The 22801-nt window shown below is 42.5% G+C and overlaps 1 protein-coding gene across 1 annotated transcript; it reads right to left on the bottom strand.

Annotated features, from left to right (window-relative positions):
* Positions 1-20: 20 nt before the first annotated feature.
* On the bottom strand, positions 21-22568 carry mcf2a (MCF.2 cell line derived transforming sequence a). Its single transcript, XM_079167851.1, has 30 exons — positions 22127-22568; positions 17277-17345; positions 17053-17167; positions 16599-16689; positions 15036-15155; positions 14467-14583; positions 14068-14217; positions 13817-13932; positions 13592-13706; positions 13289-13408; positions 12957-13148; positions 12630-12821; positions 12268-12439; positions 11062-11138; positions 10696-10781; positions 10476-10542; positions 10167-10282; positions 9342-9411; positions 9158-9250; positions 8857-8949; positions 8358-8483; positions 8024-8245; positions 6278-6370; positions 5921-5999; positions 5009-5072; positions 3616-3716; positions 3110-3222; positions 2377-2489; positions 2122-2225; positions 21-2018 (listed from the first exon to the last, which is right to left on the bottom strand). Exons 1-30 carry the CDS (start codon positions 22239-22241, stop codon positions 1978-1980), a joined length of 3342 nt encoding a protein of 1113 aa, XP_079023977.1. The 5' UTR covers positions 22242-22568; the 3' UTR covers positions 21-1977.
* Positions 22569-22801: the final 233 nt, after the last annotated feature.

Genomic DNA, 22801 nt, shown 5'->3' with positions numbered 1-22801 from the left:
TTCAGTAACAGAGAAACAGAAAATCTGCATGGCTTTATTATATAAGTCAGCTTCCATTAAAACAAAAATACAGAAATAAGCGTGCATGAAAAAGCACAGCCTTAGTGTTCAGTCAAACATATCACTGTGTAAAACCGCGTGAAACAAGTACTGAATTATTTCAATTACCAAAACAATTATTGCAATGAATAATTCTTTTTTGTTTTTTTACAGAACTGAAGCTTTACAAAAGCAAGCCAGTTTAGAACAGTGACTGTCTAACAGTACAAACCTGCTCAGTGTTCAGTTGCCATGCATTTTCATCTTAAAGAAACATTCAGCAACAAGCTCGGGTTACTCGGCTCATCAGGGTAAATCATATTTTTTCAAGCAGGTTGTTTTGTTTTGTTTTCCAATCTGGAAAATCTGTGCAAAATCTGCAGCATTTTGGATTAAAGTTACAAAGAAACCATCTGATTTTGTCAAATAAGCTAAAAAGAAACAGAACGTGTTTTTGGTGTGCAGCCTAGCTTAGCTCCTTTTTAAATATATGGAAATGTAATTTCATTCAGAGCTGCACAGAAACCTCACAATATGAAGGAACAACATGACAGTAAAATAAATAAATGAACAACGAAGCAGCCCCTGCTGCTTTCTACACTCATTTGCATATCAAACATAGTGAATCAAAGGCAGCCCTCTGACTGGGTCTCGATTTGATGTGGTAAATTCATATAAGTCTGCAATCAATATTTAATTAAGCGTTCAACACAGAGGGTAGATTTCATGTTGGTCGTATGATCCCTTTTAATGGGGAACCCGAAATTAACTGCGCTGTAGTGGTGAGGAGAAACCAATATTCTCATTCGCATATTCACCCTCTGTGTCTTCTGCTCTGCCTCGCTCTCCCTTCTCGATGCTGCGGCGCACACTGAGGAATACTCTGACATCAATCTGTATCATGTCTGCTCGTGTCCTACATCACTATCATGACTGTGACATGTCAACTTGCCTGCCTGCGTGCACCCCCTGCATCTCTTGTCACGTCACAAAGAAATAACAGCATGAGTAAGAGAAAACACACAATAACAGAGGTAAAGCAGCGCCAAGAGCACACATTCAGTAGACAATAGGTGGATTTAGGTCCATCTACCATTTTAAAGTGCCTTTTGAATATTTGTGAGGTCAGGTTGAAGCAATAACAGAGTAGTTGATTTTGCAAACAGTACATACAAGAGACTCTAAAAGAGCAGGAATAAAAAAGGCATTATGGCATGGCACATTTTGGCATTCTAACTCCTAGACTGTACAGAAGAGTGTTGCCTTTGGGAAAATGGAATTTAAGAAAAATACAATGAAGTAATTCAATGGACAAATGTCAACTAACTACACAAGGATGAAACACTAAGGTACAACAAATGTTAAAATGTATGTATATGTACAAAAGTCTCCGCTTTAAGAAATGTTTCAGGCAAATCCTGGGCTCCCATCCATCCAGCACACACTGACACGAACAGGAACACACACTCTGAGATACTAGAATCTCGAATACCGCTTGGAATGAGGAAAGGTCCACAGATTGTGAATTGACAAACTGCTACAGCAGCAACGTCACATCCTGACTGTATGTGTGTTACAGGTGGATTCTCCTCACCCATCAGAAAAGAGGAAGACCAATCAAGATGCAAGATTCAGCTTTTGATTGTCTAACAGGGCTAAACAGTTCCTGAGCCTTTGCACTGGTGCCACTTCACATCTTCACGATCTTCAACGCACCGGCCCAGTAGATTGTCCATCATAAGCTGGAAGAAAATCAGGTCTGTAGATTCCCACATTTTTCTCTTTAAATGATCGATCTGTGCTGGAGAAAGCAGACGTGACCGGGGAGTGAGGCGTGGTCGGCTGATCAGCTATGAGACAGCTATGGCTCAACTTGTTCCTTCTGTCTCTTCATCGTCAACAAGTAAATGTCAGATTCAAATTCTGTGCTTTTCTTCTCTACGGGGAGCTGAGCTTTCTCGCCTTCAGGTTCACTGGGTCTGCAAGGAAATATACAGACTTTTAAAAAGATAATCAATGTTTTAAAAAAAAGTATGGCTCAGCATTATATTGTCATCTTGTAAGACCATGTCTTTTCTTCACCCCGTAGTCTGGATGTGTGTCCTCGACTGCTGTCGACTAGAATCAGCTGCAGGCTGGAGACTGCTATGAAGCCCTCCTGTTGCCTGCTCAGGTTTTTTACCAGCCTAAAAGGAAAAAAATATATACCTTATGTAGCTACTTTGGCCAAATATTGTATTATACTCTTTCACATATGGGATAGTTTGGCTGATAATGAAGCCACCCTGACAGACTAGTTTACCTCACATTATGTGTGTCGACAGGCTGAAAACTCACCAGCGTCCCTTGTTGTCTTCAAACTGCAGTTGAATGACGTCTCCACATTTGATGGTGATGCTGTCTGGTCCATTTTGAAGGCAGTCAGCCAAAGCTTTGTATCTACCTGGAGACTAACACAAAAGGAACATTTTCAGGAACAAGGTAAGTCAAGATCTATGTTTATAGTAAAGACTTGAAATTGCTTCATAATGAAGGCAAGTATGCCATAAATATTCAGAGTATAGTATGTCATATATAAAGCCATATTATACTATGCCATGAAATGTCACAGTATAGTATATCATGAAAAATGAATGTTATAAAATGTCATAAAAAAGTTATAGTAAAACATGTCGAAAAAAAGTAAAAAAGTAAAGAAAGTCATAGTATAAAATGTCCAAAAAAGTCATAAAAAATGTAATGGTATAGCTGCTATATATCTTTATCATCTTTTTTCCCGAGATGCTATACTATAGCATCTCGGGAAAAAAGTCGTAGTATAGTATGTTGAAAAAAGTCATAATATAACATGTCCAAAAAGTAAAAAAATAGTCTTAGTATGTTGTGTCACAAATGTCATAAAGAATGTATATTATACTATGTCAAACGTTGTTTCAAACGTTGAAAAAAGTCACAAAGTCATAAAAAAAATCATAGTATATATGTTGAAAAAAGGTCATACAAATTATAGTATAGCATGTTGAAAAACTAATTAAAAAGTTATAGTATAGTATGGAAAAGAAGGTCTCACCAGTTGCACCAAAACCTCCTCCTCTGTGTCAGATGGGTGGAAGGCCTCCCGACCTCCAGACCACTCCTCCAGACCCTCGCAGATGTCGACCGATTGATGAGCTCCGGGCCAACCTGTGAAACACACATTACATCGGGTTGTTACAGGTGTTGATGAATGCTTTCATCCAAACACTACACCGTAAAGGCACCATATAGATACTTAGTCACTCTATTGACATTATAAAGACCCCTTCGTCACTTACTGGGATATTAACAAGAACGGCGAATCAAAAGCTAATCTCAGTAGTTGGACCTTTTTCCCCCAAAATTCCTCGATGTACCTGGTTCTTCAGATCAAAGTACACTTGAACTGCTGAGGAGGGGGGAGTCAAATATCTACATTATGAAGAAAATCAGCAACAGCAGTACAATACTGTGGATCAATTACCATAAAATGTACTGTGATTTAGTTACTCAGTATCTACTTGATCGTGGACTAAATGTGTGTGGTCCAGGTTTACTCACTCTTGCGGTTGTGCTGGTGTTTAGGGGAGTGAGGCTGGGGGTCTGGACTGCTCCTCCCCGACTCAGTGTCCTCTGAGCTCACTGACGCCCTCTGCTGTTTGCTGGGGGAACAACACAAAATAACATGCGTCATCTAAACGCTTAATGCAGTCAGCAGACACACTCAGGATAGATGTTATCCTCAGCCACACAATCTAGGGTCAGCTTTCACTTCCTGAAACTGATCCATACCTCCAACATTATAGCTGGCCCCAGATCAGTGTCGAGGAACAACTCTGTCCTGTCTGTTTCTCACACAGCCATGACCTTTCAGGCACCAGCCATACAGCAGCACAGAGCACAGATCAGCCATGTGCAAGCTTATCTGTAAAGGTAGGACTCACAGACCACTGATGCAGTGTTCACGCATGGTTGGCATGTGTCAAGATCTGGTCTCGTTTTTATAAAAGATACAAATTTAGAGATTTGGTCACTTCGTAAGAATGCTTCTGGAAAGCAATTTATACATGTCGCTTGATTAGATCTACAAAAACAAGCCCCATCTTTAAAACCAGCTGTCATGAGAAAATTAAGAATATTCATGGTATGAAAAACAAAACTCTACATTTTGTTCGCCCTGTGCGTTACATGCAAAATAGGAAATCTGAGATGCAGAAATGATTGTCTTTGGATAGCATGTTAGAAATGCCATGGAGGAGCTGCTATGACACAGGCCTTTCAACGCGGGGAGGAAGTGAAGGGGTCAGTTATGAACCAGGATGGAGGTTATAAAAAAAGAGCTTGCAGGTGATGATCAGTATGCAAACACAGCAGCCTTGGGGTTTTTGGTCCCCAAGCCAGGCCAGGTGGTTCATGCCAGGGCGAGGCGAGCCAGGCTGAGTTTACCACTGAGCACTTAGGGAAGGTCAGTGGCGCTGGGGGCGGTGGAGGGGGCGCGGCCGGGGCCGTTGCCGGGGGCTTCGGGGACGGGGGCTCCGGGAACGCAGGCACAGAAACACGTCGGCCGACAGAGAGACAAAGTCCAGCCCCGGCAGACAGCCCCTGGGTACCCCTCTGGACGGCCGCATGCCCCTGCAGGTGGGGGATGGGAGGAGTGGGGATAGGCAACCAGACAGCAGTGGACAGAATGGGGCCTGCGCCCGTTCTCGCACACCACTAACACACAAAGCTTCTACCAGGGCGACGCCAAATGATATCGTCACATTCACTCAAGCTGTGATCAACTATGAAAACTCTTGCAGATAGTATAGTGCTGTGAATGCATGTGTGTGTGTGTGTGTGTGTGTTGCATATGCCTGTGTGTGTCTGTATGTTTGTGCAACTATAGCCTACAGTCATGCACCTAACACAAAGCTGTAAATACTGTAACTGTAAACAACCAGTAAACACTGACCTCTCGGAGAGTGGTGGAGGAAGCTGCATGTGCCCAACCATTTGGCCATGTTGATATGCTTCATCTATGAAAAGAGAGAGAAGGCACTGTATTTAAATTCCAGTGCAGGTTTACAGTTGATTTTAAACATTTAATATTCATTTTAGTTTTGAGCAGACGGGCTGGTGTCCCTTCTGCTTTACCAAAGCAGCCCTAAATGAAATGCCTCACTGAACGATTCGTATAGATGTGTGTGAATAATGTAATTTATGTAGCCATAAAGGAATGGGCATGAATGAGTATATATGACAATATGTCGTCCATATTTCTTACTTTTCTTCTTGTGATATGAAGATGTGGAGATCGTGAAAACTAATTTCATTCCGGGGACGGTAAAGACATTCCATCTAGTTTTGTCAACAGAATATATTGCAGAGAATCAAAGCACAAACCTCCACTTACACAGCTTTCACACACATCTCATGCTGTCTGGGATTTGTGTAATGGAGCGCAGAAGCTAGTAAGTGGACCTTTGCACATAGGCCCAATCCAAATGTCCTGATTTCATGTTTCATCTTTAATCCATAATGTCTCTGAGTAAATGTAATATATCAGGCTGAACACCCATGTGCCGTCCTCTTTGTTTACCTTTTTTTTTGTCTCTGGCTTCCACTGGTCACCCGTGTTTAACGTCACATTGCTATGAATTGTGGGTAATTCTGCAGAAATGCAGATTTATGGAAAGTGTTCATAAAACGCTCACAATGTCTGCGAGGGAGCCCTTAATTAAACACTCGATGATTTGACAGTGACAGCCCTAAACCCTCAAGGACTTTGAGGGAACGCGCATCAAAGTCTGTGAGTGTGGAGATTGGGATTGGGCCTTAGATTCTTTGTCCTACATTAACTTCAGATGTTCAACTGTTAACAGACCTCTAAGCAGCTTCTGCTGGTTAGTCAGGATTCTGCGAAGCTCGTTGAGCCAGGCCATCTTCACCTCCACTGAGGGAGCCTGAGAGACAACACAAACAGCATTTAATTACCTGGGACAGTACACATTAATCAACATTTAAAAGAAGACAGAATGAAACCGTACAGTTTTACCATTCTTTTGCTTGACATATTGATTATCAAAATTATTAATTAATTTTCTGCCAAATAACTAATTGACTGATTGTTGCAGCTCTAGTTAATAGGGATTTAAACTACAGTAAGAGTAAGAAATTACCAGCGATGTACTGTATTTAAACTACTGAAAACGCTAGCATTAAACTTTTTTCGACTCCTTACCTGAACCACATACACTTCCTCCCTGCCACTGTACCAGATCTCAAACTTCTTCACATCTCCCTTGACGTTCTCTGTGATCCCCACAGCAGTCATCTGCCAAGAGACATACACAGTTTACACCGATACACACACACACACACACACACACACACACACACACACACACACAGAGACAGCATTAGAACGAGCAGCACATGGTACTTCAGACTTACATCATGTAACACATCTGTCCTGTCAAAACACAAATACTCACACAAACACACACCTCCGCTGTGTGACGGCTTCCTCCCCACATCCTCAATAATAAATCAAGAGCAGGAGCAGCAGCTGTTGGTGGGACACCTGCTGTGACACCCTCCACACATCAACACATACAACAATAGACGTCTTATAGGAATACACCAGGTTCCGTGGCCAGCTGGGCAACTTAAACGCGTTAAAAGGTAACAACACAGACACCGACATGAACTAGGTGTCTCCAGTAGATAATTCACCTCATCACGTATAGTGCTAAAACCTGATTATAGATCATGCAGGACACTCTAACAGCATGTCTGCAGCTCCTTCAGTGACCGGCTGCTTCACCCGCGGTGTATGAGCTACCGCAGGTCCTTCCTTCCTTCCTGCCGCTGTCAGACTGCACAACCAACACAGCTCCCAATAGACCACACATACCATATAGGAGATTACTCATTCATTCATTCATTCATGTGCAATATCAATAACAATGTATGTAATGCAATAGAAACACTTCATATGTGCAATAATGTGTATTATATTGTATTTTTAGCTTTTGTTATTTTTTTGCGATTTACTTATTTATTATACCTTTACTGTTGGATTTTATTGTACCTGTTTTTGTTTTAATTTCCTTGTTTTGTTTTGTACTGATGTCTCTTGTTGTCCACTTTGCTGCTGTAATCCTACAAATGTCCCCGCTGTGGGACGAATAGAGGATTGTCTTATCTTGTTAGTGACAATAACATGAATGATTGTATGTGATGACTTTTAACAAATGCTATAAACCGTTATATTAAGTTATTAGTGTCACCGTAACAGTTTTTTGAAAGCGTCAAACAGGAAACCATCGTCATTGTGTTGTTTAACTCTACACAAGCAGTGTTACCCAATAGTGTACATATTGAGCAGTACATTTCATGATTATATCATCATTGTCCCAGGTGTAATGTATAAATATATATTATATATAATATAATATATATTTACACATATCTAAGTCAGAACATTGCACTGTAGAACATTTAGCCAAAGTATTATATACTAATATATGGACACATAGTGCATACATTTCACACTTAGAGGCATTCTGATAAAAACAAAGCAGAAAAGGGACTGTTGTTTGAGAGGTACCAAATAAAGAGACGCATTGAGAATTTTACTCACAAAGGCAGGCTGTAGATAATATTCCTCATGATGTGTAATGCTAATTTTACCAACCTCCTACTTTAAAATGACGTCATCTTGGCGACATTTAAAATGACCTTAACAGCTGCCAGAAGATGTCATTTTCTCACACTTGAGACACCATGAGTCACTTTCTCAACATGATGTACATTACTGTCTGCTGACGTAGTAGCATGGAGCACTGGAATAACTGATCCACTGAATGCATTTGTTCAATTTAAGATTTTATTCCATTTATAAAATATTCTAAACAATTGGCTGATGTTCCAAAAAGGCCGGTGTACTCCTCTAAGACGCTCACAAACAAAGACACAGACCAACCTTCAGACAGTGCTTGAAGCTGTACGAGGGCGTCTTGTCGCAGCCGTCTCCGTGCTCCTCCCTCCGTTTGCAGAAGAGCAGAGCTCTCTCGTACAAGAAGAGGTGTCTCTGCATCGGCTTGAATCGAGCCAGCTCCTTCATGCGCGTGGGACCTTTCTTATGGCTGATCCACACGCTGAAGGAACCCTGCATCAACACGCGGCCCAGCTCGCAAATGTCACCCTGCATATAACGGAGAGAGGACTTTATGAGTGAGCCTCTGTTGTAAGTATATGCGCTGTAGAAATGTACGTTAGGAGAAACTGATGCGAGTTTAGGAGTTCGGAACGTTCACCTCATATCCTGTGATGGCTATCTGATGCATGGAGTCATTGACTGACTTGAGCAGGTCCAGCATTGCTGTCAGTGCCCCCTGCAGTTCTGAAGAGCCCTCGCAATCTGTACTGTATTTGAGAAGTTCCTGAACACACAAACAAAAGAACAGATGTGTAGGAAAATACATGCGCACACAAGTACATGCAAACCACAAATAAGCACAGTAGCTAAACAGCACACTCTAGTGGTAAGGGCATAAAAAAACATTTGAGGTAACGTAAGGGGGGAATCTGAATCTCAATCTATTGCTACATTATCCACAACTATCAAACACATGAATGCAGTTTGGGACAGCTTCCTGAATGTTGATTTTTTTTTTTTAATTAATTTGGATTTTCATGACATTTAAGGCACATGTCATGAAATGTATAGCATGGAATAGCTTGTCTCTCACATGCATAATGTAGGGGATCGAGTTCATGTGTATGTTTGTGGTGTGACGCCACCCTCTGTCTCACCTTAAGCAGCAGCTGGTACTTGGTGAGGCGTTGGACTGGTTTCAAAAGGTAGGAATCCAGGCCCAGTTTGTGCTCCAGCTTTTTCTGACACTCCTTCAGAAAGAAGACAAATGCAAAGAACAATTAATGTAATGTTGGTCAATGACAGATCACAGCTTTATAATTGTTACTGTAAAACTAAAATATAGTCTAGAACTGTAGAAGTACATATTTTTGTATTGAAATTCTTGCATTAAAACAATACAGTAAACAAATCATAAACAAAATTGCTGTTTGAACAGGAAATCATAGCAAAACTGACCTGAAAGAAGCCGCAGTCTGAGAATTGTCTACACAGCGCCTCAGAGCGCGGCTTATTCTGACAGTAGCATTCATACATTTGGAAACTCTCTTTCTAGGGAGGCAGGAAAGAGAAATCTGTTTGACACATGTGGCATCAAAATGTAAAGAAGCTACACAACATAACATAGTATTTATCATCTCACCCGCTCCAGAAAACAGGCTCCCACACTTTCAGGAGCCTCCAGGCATCCCTCCAGGTCCTGAAGGAAAACCCTGCATTCACAGAAAGGTCAAGAATTGAATCTCAAACACCTTAATAACCCATACATCAGGGTTAATACAATAACTGGCTCTTAGGGCCTCAGCCAGCACCGGTCTCATTAGACTAATCCTTTCCAGTGTTTTGCATATATGCAAAGCCTTTTATTTTTTTTAAATCTACTTTATCTGCGACCAATCCAAGCAAAAACTGTATTTATCAAGTCCAACTGGTTTTATATTCCTTCCTTTTCCCAAAGAGAGCTGGTTGCATCTGTGGCACATCACAAAATCACACGACAGAAACCACTTGAGCTATCAAAGGATCTCTCTCAGTACCACACGTGTATTTCCAGCTACTGTAACGCGGTGCACCTGGCTCAACAAACAGAGCCAAGGACCTCAGCAGGAAGGCCCACTCAAGAAGAGTAGAACCCCATTTACGGCAATAATTTACTAGCTTGCAGTCTTCTTTTCCCCCTGCCTCTGCTGGCACATCGCTGCATGTATTAGAGTGTTACCGCCACCTATAGATCAGTGGATGTTGTGACACCATTAATAGACCTGTGCATTGCAAAGTGTAGTTCCTCAAAGCTAACACTTCAAAGTAAAAGAAAAAAAAGACTCTCTTAATATGTTAAGCTATACACCAATGGACCACCAAATCAATATATTGCTAACAGTCAGTCCACATTTGTCTCCTTACAACAATTTGTTTTGAATTGTTTGCATATTTACTTGTGTGATGTGAGTCATTGACGATAACTCACCTGCTGTGAAAATTATAGATCTCAGGCATGTTTCCAAAGAGGATGTCCCTCTTGCTGCGCAGGTCCGGAGGCAGAAGCCCTGACTGAGCTGGATTGTCCATCTCAGCCCTGTATCCCTGCAATATTCAATCATAGCAACATAATTAAGGAAATATGAGGCCTATGCATATGCAATACTACAAGGAGTTATTTATTAAAAACAAACATACGGTACACACAAGGAAGTATTAACCATAAGGTTTTTCTATTTTGATGTATTTATTTCTATGTATTTTTATGAAAAGGTAGGGGAGAAGTGTGTTTTCTCACCAGCAAAACTGACAGCAGCTCCTCCACATAGATTCTCTCTGTCTCTATTAGTTCCCTCATCACATGACTGTGACACAAGCACCACACACAAAGAGAAGTAGACATAGAGCAGAGCCAGGGGGTATTATTAGCGGCGAACAAAGAGAATCACAAAGTAAACAACATGAGGAGCAGCGCTGAGGACAGACAGGTGGGTGGACAGATGCCGCCTCCTCCTCACCGCTTCAAGAGTTCAGGGTTGTCCTCTCCATCCAGAACGTACGACACGCAGCTCCGGCTCTCCTGGTAGTCGTGCATCACCTCGATCTGAACACACCACAGATGGACAACACTGACTCTTCCATTTGGATTCAGAGAAAATGTTATTAAACTGAACAAATGATTGGACCATAGATGAAAAAATGATGAGATAATAAACATTTTGGGGTTCAATACAGCTGCGATAGTGGAAGGAAATTAGGGCCGTCTCGTTGTCAGATTTTCCCGACACCATTATTGTAGATCAATATTACATTTCTAAATATGAATTCCTAATGGTAATAAACAAATAAAACAAATAAATAAATGTTTTTCCATCTTTCCTTACTTTTCTAGAGTTGGGGCTCTTTCGGGACGCTCTCTTCCCGGGCAGAGAGAGGTCGAATGTGAACTTCAAACCATCACCTGTAAAAGCCAGATCGTCAGCCGTGGCAGCAGCAGCTCATCAAACGCTATATATTACCATGTGATCTGATGAGGCAAAATTATCGCCCATTGTATGACCTTTTTTTATTATTTATTTCTCAGTAACAAACAATCAGTCATGATCGACATTTCCGGTAATCAATGTTAATAGGTTTCCAACTCTAAAGGTGCGGCCTGGAACCGGTGCGTAAAGATCTAAAGCAATGCCTGTCCTTTTGATCCCCACAGCTGAATCCTTACATGATAGTCCAAGCTCATCTGAGTATTGCGCCTTTGCATGTGCCATGTTACATTAATGAGTGGTACGCATGTATGTGTGAGCATGCACATACGTGCGTGTGCCTGTATGCATGTACCAGATCCAATCGATCAAAGCTAAACACTTTTCCCTTCATCTCCTCTCTTAAATGGCTGCTGTCTCTTGTATCACAGGGAGTCCATAATCCCTTTCATTCTCTTTCTGGTTATAACCCTCATTAGCATGACTTCATTTCATGGCTAACAAAACCTTAAAGACATGAATGGACATATAAAAAAGCTTATTTGAATGTACACTCAATGGATGGAGACGCTTTCAGTGGACACAATAGACAAAGAAAGACGCACACAGAATTAATTGGGTACCACTGTACTGTATATGGTGAGCTTTGTGCATCCTCCCTTGAGTCACAAAGGGAGATGAAAGGTTCTTTAATGTACATGAACCACATATGGCTTTACAGCAGCTATCCTGCCTAATACAGCAGTCAGGTATCTCCCAGCAGACTGATTATACCTTCTCCCCTCGCTCTAGCTTGTTTGTAAAGGTGGCCTGCTAACCCCAAAGCCCTTTCAGGAACACCTTAGGCTTACACAGTGGGACCCTGTGATGTGTTAATTTAACCATGGTGCCTAAAGGAAAGATGCAAGGAGGGGGAGGGATGGTACCAGGCCATGAGGGCTGGGACAAGACCCCATACCGGGCCCTGGGAAACACGGGACGGTCGGTAGGGAGTCGGCTGATTTCTAGGAAGCTCACTGTATATGCAGCTCACTGAAGACATCGGCTGTTTATTTTACTGGAACGAAAAACATGATTTAATTTGTGTGTGTGTGCGCGTGTGTGTACCATGTTTGGGGGAGAAGAGCGGGGACTTGCAGCGAGGTGGGTTTTCAGCCCTGGGGGTCACCAGTTGGATGGGTCGTACATGTTTATCAGCCAGCTTCCTTAGACAAGCCTGACGGCTCTGGATCATCTGCTGCACCGCTGTATGCTTCGCAAATGTTTTCCCTATCTGGGCCTGACAGAGAGAGAGAGAGAGAGAGAGAGAGAAGAGAGAGAGAGAGAGAGAGAGAGAGAGAGAGAGAGAGAGAGAGAGAGAGAGAGAGAGAGAGAGATTTATTTGTGATGCAAAATCCAGAAACGAAAGAACGAAAATGGAAAATGAATCAAAGTCATATCGTATACAGATCTTTGTTGTGGTCACTGACCTGCAGCTGAGGTGTGATGACAGTTTCGTACTCGATGGCCAGGATATCAGGTCCTGAGCTCAGCATAGACGGCGCCCCCTCCAGGAACCTCTCAATGTCCCTCAAAGCAGCCTGGGCCCCCTCCTTAGACTGGTACTTATCTACCAGCTGATTGGCCAGCAGATACGCACCATCGTCACACCAAGTTTGGGCCTGCAGGTGGAGAACACGCGTGTATCACTGTAAAGAAATCAGTGTGTTCTGATGTGCGTGTGTGTGTGTGTGTGTGTGTGTGTGTGTGTGTGTGTGTGTGTGTGTGTGTGTGTATAGATGCACATGTCTCAATACCTGTCCAAGACAAAGCAACAGCTGGTGTGTTTGCAGAAGTCGAGTGTGTTTGGTCTTGAGAGCAGCATTGAGTGAATCACAGTAGTGGCGAAGCTCGTTGCAGCGCTGCATTATAAGAGCCATGGCGTAGTGGTGACCGGCTGACAGCTGGTGTCCGTGAAGGATGATGATCTGAGCTCGAGACATCACCTCCTGATAGAGCCAGCAAAGACACACAAGAAGGGAGGAGTCCATTAATTTGGACACACTGCGTTCACCGAGACGTTCAAGTCTTCTGGCACCCACTATATGTACAGGTTAAGTGCTGTATCAGCGTTATTGGTTACATTGACCTGTGCATTTGATTCCAGACTGTCCAACCTTTTGAGAGCCTGTTCTGTTTGAGCCAAAGTGTCCACAGATATGGAGAGCTCCCTCTCTTGACCCACCAGATGTTCCAGACACAACTCCATCTAAACATAAAATACACCATCAGACGGTCGAATTAAACATTAAAGCTTGAGCCTGAGGAATGGACAAGACAATATCTCATCCAAGTGTTGAAAATTAAAAGACGCTATCCTCTCAGGAGTATGAAAATATGGGTAACAAACACTTTCATATGTGCGAACATGACAAATATATTAAATCCTTACCTCCTGAAAGCTTTGTTCGTATCTAAGCAACTGCAGGTACTGATGGAGTTTCAGATGATGCTTCTCAAAGAAGCCATCGAAGGCTGACTCCATGTCTCTGAGCTGAGCAAGAAGCCTAAAAAACAGAGGGACTTTGCAGTAAATCTTTAAAGCACTCAGTAAAGTATTTGAGTTTTACAATTTGACTAGAACATTAAAAATGTGAGACTTTTCCTTTTTTTTTACCTCTGTACTGTCTCCCAGTCCAGCCTCACATCCCACTGGGAGTCATCCTCCTTTCCGGAGGTCTCCAAGCTTGCGAGAAGATGACGACCTTCCTTCGACACTGACCTAATTGCATCCTGTCAAACAGAGGACAACTTACATAATAAATGAACAGCATTCAAAATAGCACTTTGTAGAATGCTACTGCAAAATATTGGTGTCATTGATGTTAATAATGAATGTATAATGTAGGAAAACATTTGAAACCTTGCCTTGAGTTTCCTGTACTTGTCAGTGTGGGACTCCAGGAGATACTCGATGGCTTTCCCGTCATCACACAGCTCTGTCTCCGCCAGCTCAGTGCCGAACCCCTGTAACATCTGTGCAATGTCTTTGACTGTGACTGCAAAACTTTCAATAGCCTGTAGTGGAAGCGAAAAACACATAGACCGGTGAAATGAGAGCAACCTTTGGCTCCGTGTCCTTACAGATAGAAGATACAGATCCCTTGGTGGGTTTCTACCCATCAGTGTCCATATAAATATAAAGGAGGAAAGCAGCAGCTTTATCAAACTGATAAACACATAAATAAAAGAAAACAACAAGATGATAAAGAATGACACTGTTCATTGTTTAGTCCCAGTGTGTTTCAGAATTGATTTGTAGCTTACTGTTCGTAAAACAATCCAGTCGCTATGACAATAGTCCAAAGTTCCTCCAAACTCTGAAGTAAGCTGGTTCTCATCAATGTAGCGCAGCAGGTCAGTGACAGAGCTCAGCATCACCACCTAAAGGTGCAGACGAAATCTGAGACCTCACAAGGAACACTTTGTACACAAAACAAAGTTATGAGAGTGGCATGTTTCATTTTTCCCTTTTATGTATATCGTTACCTATGGTGTTTTTGGAAAAAACATAGAAAAATGGGTGTGATTGGTCATTAAAGGGTCATTAAAACCACTTGCATGGACACAAGGCTGTTCATGGTTACAGTCTTTGGAAATGGCATGACAAACATCAGATATTTTTACCGTTGATACTTCACAAATTAAAGTAGATCGCCATAACTATTAGAATCATCCTAAGATAACCCGCTTTATTAGAACTGAAATCAACACATGTTCTTGGCCGTGTCCACCACAGAACATTTTGACTCATGGAGAGCAGGGTTGGAACAGGAACGAGGTGTACCTTGTTGTGATGTGGGACATGTTTGGTAACTGAGGAGGAGCTGCCTTACTGGCATCTTGAGCATGAAGTCCTCTTGGCTGAAGCGAAAGCCAATATCAGTAACAGTGCGGTGGAAGAAGCTGGTGGGTCGGAGCACCAAGACCAGGTGGAGGTTCCCAGGAAAAGAGGCCTTGAGGAGGGAAGAGAGGTTCACTGTCATACTGGTGATGCTGCATATGGAGGAGGATACAACTTTGTTTTTGCTCAAGGTGCATCACAGACTATAAGTGCTCTACATACTGGCACAGGAAGAGATATGAGCAACGAGAAGAAAAGAAAAGCTCTCATCCTCCATGACTGACAGGAGAGACTTCAGGTCTCAACCGTTCTGTCAGACAGACGATTACTGTCAGCCGAATGGATTCAGTGTTTAGTCACGTCACCATGTACACATGTCATATGCTGCATCTGGTCTTCTGAGGTCGTTTCCTGACTTGCACAGGCTCTTTAACAACAGTATACAGTCGAGCCAACCGCAGGTTTGGTGATAACTGTAAATCAATAAAAAAGTAAAAAAATTATAAATTCATATTTTATCCAAAGTAAAAAAAAAAAATGCTGGACTTGCAATAGCATCCCCCTGCAGCAGGATTTATAAGTAACATCGCCTCTTATTTTATTTTTTGTCTTAATGTATCACCAGTGCATGCATTTGCATGTGACGCAACTTCTGACATTCATTTGTCCTAATAGACCAAGAAGGGTCAATCACTCAAGCTTCCTATTTGAACACCAACATGCATTAAAAACGCCACACATCAAGCTCTTTACGTTTCACAGACACACAGTCGCATGACTAAGCAGAGGTGGGACGTGCACCGCAGTGCTACACTCCGCACGGCGGACACAGACGGTGCCACTGCCGCATTCACCCGCCCGCCCCAAAAAAAAAAAAAAAAACTTCACCCCCAAACTCTTCCCACGGCGAATAAAACTAATGAGCAGCTCGTTACCGGGCTCCGGCGGATCTTCGGCATTCCCCGCCGGTAAAAGCAATCAGTCATGGTGGTAGAAGCCATCTCGGTTCAAACGTAAGCTCCCGTGGTACAAATCGGTGCCAGGCTAAGGTATGCAGCGGACTCCGGGCTGCCTGACCACAGCCGCAGCGCCCCTGCTGCAGCTGCTGCCTCTCAGACGGAGGGTGGCAGCGCTGACTGCAGCGTTTCCCTCCCGCCCGCCTCCCCGACTTTATCCTCTCCCATCCTCAGCACCCCCCGCGTCATCTCGCAGTTTTTGCTTACTCATTCATTTGCAGCAATATGCCATTGAACATCCAGTACAGATTGTTTACGCTTCCCTTCAGACTACACACCACACGGAAATATATACACCAGGCCGAAAGAAACATGAGTGTGTGTGTGTGCAGAAATGGTCCCTGATGGGTGCTGTCCAGGTAAAGCAGCACCATGGACAGCAACTCATAAACAAAACAGCAGCAAATGCACACAGCCGTATTGCAGCTCACAGGCAATGATTTATATTATATCTATATAATGTCGAAACAGTCTAGTCAGAATATTGATTACAAACAAACGGTATTGATGATGAAATGAAATGAAAACTTTAAACTCACTGCTATCCTGGCAAGTGCAGTTTTGATTGAGGCCCATGTATCCAATCTTCGGTCTAAAACGATGATAAATTTGACTCCGGGTTGCCTCGCTCTGCAAGAAAAAACGAGGCAGCTGTAATGTCATTCTGTGCAATCCGTTAGGATTTGGCGATTTAAAGCTCGTAGGCAGGACAATGAGAAAGGATAACCAGGTGTATTCGTCAAATCATATAATTTATAGCTGCTTTATAATTACGTTCGTTGTTTATCATTCAGAATTCGATGCAACGATTCAATGTACATTTTCCTAATTTCGTGGGAGAGTGAGGTTTGGACATAGAGGGCATCAGTAGGACGTGTGACACTATGGAGCAGTGAAGCCCAGCTGTGCTCAGAATACAAGCACCGGGCTTTTGGCGCACTGCAGAAAGAGAGAGGGAGAGAATCAGACAGGAATAGATGAGGAAGGACGCACCGAGGGATGAGAGTGAGGTATGTAAAGACTTTGGCTAAAGCTTCCTCTGGAATGTCACTGAAAGCTGAGCACTCCGGGAGGGTGATGATGACACTGGAGTCTTCCCCACGACCCCCTGAGAAGAAAGACAGAGGCAATCAATTTATTTTTGAGGCATGGAAATACAGGTGGGGCATTTTGGTCACTAATGACTCTTATTAAGAAATGACCAAACAAGACCTCACCTGACAAGTAGGCCACCTGTTTCTCTATGTAGCCTCCCACCTCCTTCAAGCTTAAAGGGACAGTCACCTCTGGAAGAAGATACACAAATGATTAATTAAGGCTTGAGGGATCACTGGTAAACTGAGGGTCTTCACTACAAACCATACTTAAATTAAAAGAATCAGTTGAACAATGTCAGTCATGTCCAAATAGAACAAAGGAGTAATTGTGAATCAGACAGAAGTGAGTGGGCATCTTTTCTGTCTTTCATAGTCTCTAAAACACCCAGTGCAAGAGCGAATATATTTTGGCTTTCAATGAAGTCACTTCATGGCCTAAATAACGCTTAAACAGAGACGACCACACTGAAGCCTGAAGTTTGGGCATGAAAGTGCTCCCATTTAAAGACTCACATATAAGCTTTAATCTTACAATAGAGATTTTTATAACCAATATTCCCTTACTTTAGTCAGCTGATGCTACATACAGTATGTGTTGCATACAGTGGCAGATTAAAATCCTGCATTTGGGGTCAATTAGACGATGACATTAAAATGCATTAGCTCATTTACTGTACAGCGTGTGGAGTGATGTTGGTGTAGCGCGGCGTCTCATGTTCGGTGCCATTGGAGTTCTCGTCTGAGTGGCCAATAAATGCAGAGAGTCTCTTATGGAGCAGTCGGTGCAGTTCAAAAGAGGCTTTCATCTGCTCTTTGGTGCACCAAGAGTCATTCAGCCAGATGTGTAGAAGACAGACTCGCCAACATGTTGGGACTGTTTACACATGCTCACATTACATTTACAGAAGGTTTAATGCACAAATACCATCAAATAAATACTTGCAAGTACATGTAATGCGTGCATGCCTGTAGTGGATTATTTTATCGGGAGTAAGGAAAACATTAATATGACTTATCAGCTTTCTTTCCAGACAAGAATGATCAACTACAGACATTTAACAGTATTGAGGACTCACTTTTTTTAAAACCATACTAAACTAAATGCTCAGCAGTCAATGCAACAGATCAATCAATTTGCTCACAATCAATTGTTTCCTCATCCAAAGTAGAAAACATGTTTAATAGAAACATTACAAATGAATTGGTGAAGAGAAATAGAAAAACAGAGTCATAAAAAGATGACAGAGGACAAAAGAAAGCGAGGGGAGGAGGTGTTATTTTCCGTGCGTCGACTGCAGTAACCGTGTCCGTCAGGTTGTCAGGGAGCAAGTAATGAGCTCTACTGGTAAGTGCTGAATATTTGATGTGCGTCTGTAACAGAGAGGAGCTGAGCAAAGCCGGGCCAGAGCAGGACCAAAGGCTGGACTGTGCATACACAGATGCGGGGTAAAGTTACCGTCACACTGGAATAGTTATATAACCATCTATAGCCTGTGTCACAAGACCTTAAGGGAAGTTGAGACAGGTCTTAAACAAATAGATGTCATGTAATTAACATTTTCCATTGGGATAACTGCAATTTACTGGCATATTATGCTGTGGATCATATGTATAAAAAACAAATCGTATGAAAAGGAAGCCAATGTCAAAATCTGATAAACTAATTATTAGTGTAGTTCTGAATCTACTTTTGATGTAAAAAAACAACAACACCCTGAAGCACAAGCACACACACTGCGGCCCTCTACTGTGTTTGATCAAAGGGAGGGCAGCCTGCGCTGCAAACTGCAATGCTGTGAAGAAAACGTGTGGACATACTGTACTCTCCCTTCTCCCTGCCCCGACTAACAGCCCATCCCATGATTGAGTTATTTTTAGGACACTGCCACATGAAATGCCTTGTAGTTTGTCAAGGCAACCAAATAAATTATAATTAGTTTAGCATGAACAACTCACTAATACACACACACACACATTTTAAACAGTTAAAGGTAATCAAAGTGGTAATGCGTCATGACCTTTACAGGTGACATGCAGGATGATTTGCACGGGCAAAAGTCAAATAACCTCTGTTTGCTCCTCAGCTTACACAAAGAGAAAGAAGAATGTTTGCCCGTGTGGATGGAAACAGAGATTTGCTGCCAGTCAAACAGATCCAGACTCCAAGACCAATCCTTTCAGTCTGCATACAAAGTTTATCTCTGTTGTCCAAACAGTGATAACCATCTACAGTGATTGTATTTCTAAGAAGGGTTCACCCACGCGTACTTCTAAAAAACGTTTTATTCTTTTACAACATTGAATAACAGGGGATTTTATTAGGCCTTTTTAACAATTAACAGTGGGGGGGGGGGGAAACCTCCACAAAATGAGGAGTCAAAGGGGTTTTGTATACATCTTATAGGCACCAGACATCAACAGTGTTCTGTGCAGAAAAACAGGGAATGGTCTTTTTAAAGAGGAGACAATATTATTGTCTCTACTGACGTATTGATGATATAGAACAACACCTTAGTTACATAGTACAGTAAATCTTGGTGAATCGTACAGAAATGAGAGCAAGAAGAGGCTGGTTCCAAGAGGACACATACCCAGCATGGATGTTGTAGTCAGCCCGATTTTGCCGAGACCCAAAAAAAAAGCGGAACATGTAATCCCTTGCTGAGAAGGAAATCCCTTCTTACGCATACAAACATGTTCATAGTACACAGAGGCCTAGCTTCATACTGCTTTTAGGTCATGAGATATTTTGCTAGACAAAGCTTTCAATGCTAAGGGGATTAGAGTGGTGGGTGGCTGCATTCTGATAGAAAAGGGAAGAAGAAAATTGTGTATTCCCCCCGCTGGGATACATGAAGCCTAGATTGGTTTAAGGCCGGAAAGCTAGATAGAAAACGCTCGACTATAACATCGCATATCTTTGGCATATATGTGGGTATTTGGTTGGAACACATTTTGTAGTTTTTGCAGTGATATTTGACACGAATAGATCAAAATATACTGTGCTGGTGAGGGAGGAATATTTTACGTTTCCAATGCTGTGGGCTGCTATAGCCTTTGCAGTGTTTCGTTATTTATTCTGATTCATGTGGCTTTCTGTCATATAATATTACATGTTTGGTGTCTATCATACTAATACTAAAATGAAGTTAACTCTCTGTGCTCATTCATGCTGAAACTGCAAAGAGAGTAAGAAGGTAAAATGTCTTTAAATGTTTCATATTTGCACGTTAGTTAATGTTTAAGCACATTTGCATGTTGGTTGATGTTTAAGCACTAAAAGGAGTTGAGGTGTCATTTCTGGAAGCATTTCAAGTCTCCGTTTCATTAAAGCCCTGTCGGCTACTGATTTAAAGGTGATATAGGTGAAAAGCAGTCAAACTGCTGGAAAGTACAAGATGAAAGTAACTGAAACGCCAGTCGATGTCTACGCCATGAAAGCAACCGAAAAGCCAGTTAATGCAGAAGCACTGAAAGCAGTTCAGAATCAGAATCAGAATCTGCTTTATTGGCTGGAATTTGCCAATAAAGTGAAGTGAAGTAAAGTTGAAATGTAAGGAACAAAAATAGGCAACAAAAAGTTCATTATGATTCACGTGGCTTTCTATCATATCATATTATCTGACAATGTGGTATTGACCATACTGCTGTCAGCATAGAGGAAATGATGTATACTGTACCAGCTGGGGTACTGGTTCATGGTTTTACACAGACCAAAACCAGAAGATTAGGTTTGTACTCTATTGGGGGTTGCCTAACAAGAAAGATGTAAGGCCCTGTGTCATTAATATTGTGTATATTGTAGGTTTACATTGAAATGCTCCCATTCTTTAACCAAAGAAGCCTCACACACACTCGAGTACTCTGTACTATGACCCATGAAGTAAATGATGAATCTATGGTTATTGTGACATACAGCAGTGTGTTCTTTATGCTAACCACTGCATCCCCTGTCAGCAGATTAGGACAAACCCAGAGAGAGAGGCTCCCATTTCAAACAGAGTGAAGATCAAACTGTTGCGTGGTATTAATAGAAACCCGTCGCGGCCTTGTCTCTGTTACCTACAGACCCCAGACCAGGTACACAGGAGACATAAAAGAAGCAAAGTCCCATCAATTAAACAATAACTCATGGCGGCCAAGAGCCCAAAGTAATCACATTAGCGTGGAGGAGGAAGCCTGGAGGGAGCTGCTCCACGGAGCCGTCAATCACATCAGGAGCTATTGCTGTCCATCATGTTGCCTTCATTCTCCAATTTGTTTTCTGCCATTTGTAATATACACCTTCAGAGTGAGGACTGACTGATGAGGAGGGTAATGTTGTTTGGGATGCTTTTCAAAATTAACTGTCTTTTGGGTAAACAAAAAAAACCCATTTTAAGTTCATTACATGATTGTATCAACAAGACCATGCCCTTTTTGGTTTTATGTACTACATGCAGTACCTGCTTTAGGATAAAAAGGGCTGACCGTTTATTAGGCTCGTAACTTAATCCATGACAACAACATACCCTGAATAGTAAGAGCTGCATTATGCAGTTTCGAGTGAGTTAGTTGACATGAGCAGCGTGTATTTTTCTTCCATCTCTGTCTCACTCTGATCCACAACACAAATTGATATTCAGGCTACAAATTATCACTATGAATAAATATCTGTTTATCTGGGCTTAAAATAAATGACATAATCCCCGCAACGGCCCGGTGTTGAGGCAAAGCTGCAGGAACTAGCACATCAATACAACTGACTAAAGACACAGAGTGCAGTTCTCCAGTTAGCTCATGTAATGCTTCTCTGGAGTTACGAATGAACGCTGTAGATCAAACTATATGGATGTGCTCTTAAGTTTCAGTCAGCTGAACTGCACTTCAGTGATGGCAAACAGTTTCAGGGCAGATACAGGATTACATTCAAACGCCTGCTAGTGGCCACCGGGAGTTAAATGAGGACAGTCAGCATCATGTGTACTCACGCTGCAGAGTGCTCTCCAGTTGGGAGCCCGCCTGCAGAAGGCAGCGGTAGCCCTCCATCTCCCTTTTGGACTCTTTCTCCGGCTCTCTCTCCTCCTGCAGTGAGGCTGGGCCCATTCCCTTCTTCTCCGACACAGGATCAGGCTGGGAGAACCGACGCCGTCAGTAGTCCGGGCCTTACATCCTCTTCAGAGTCCTACAGAGCGTTCCTGGCTGGGAGCTACAACGGGGAAACGAAAGCCAACCTGCCCGTGCAGGTCCCCGAGATCCAGACAGGACAGGCTGCTGCTGGATCTTACTGACCTTGAGCTGCATGGAGTGCCTCCACACTGAGCTGCACAGTTACAACAGAAAAGGAGACCTGTCCATATAAGCAGAAAAGAGTGGTTTGCTCTTCTGTTGTTGCCCTGACTGTGTGTAATGATCTCTTCTCTTCCCCTCACACACACACACACAGCAGGCAGACTGTCCTGGTCTCAACAGCAGCTACTACAAAACAAACTAGGCTCCATCTGGCCTCTGCTGACTGTCTCTCAGTCGCCCCTCCCCTCTCTCTCTCTCTCTCTCTCTCTCTCTCTCTCTGGGCTTTAGTGCGTCAGCTCTGCACCGAGCAGAGCTCAAGAGTCTGCTCTTGACACACTGCCAACTCCCTCCCAACTTTTCCTCTCACCTCACAC

This window comes from Pholis gunnellus, assembly GCF_910591455.1.
Source record: "Pholis gunnellus genome assembly, chromosome: 10".
Lineage (NCBI taxonomy): Eukaryota > Metazoa > Chordata > Actinopteri > Perciformes > Pholidae > Pholis > Pholis gunnellus.
The sequence above is the reverse complement of the archived record's forward strand: the minus strand, read 5'-3'. Positions and strand labels throughout refer to the sequence as shown.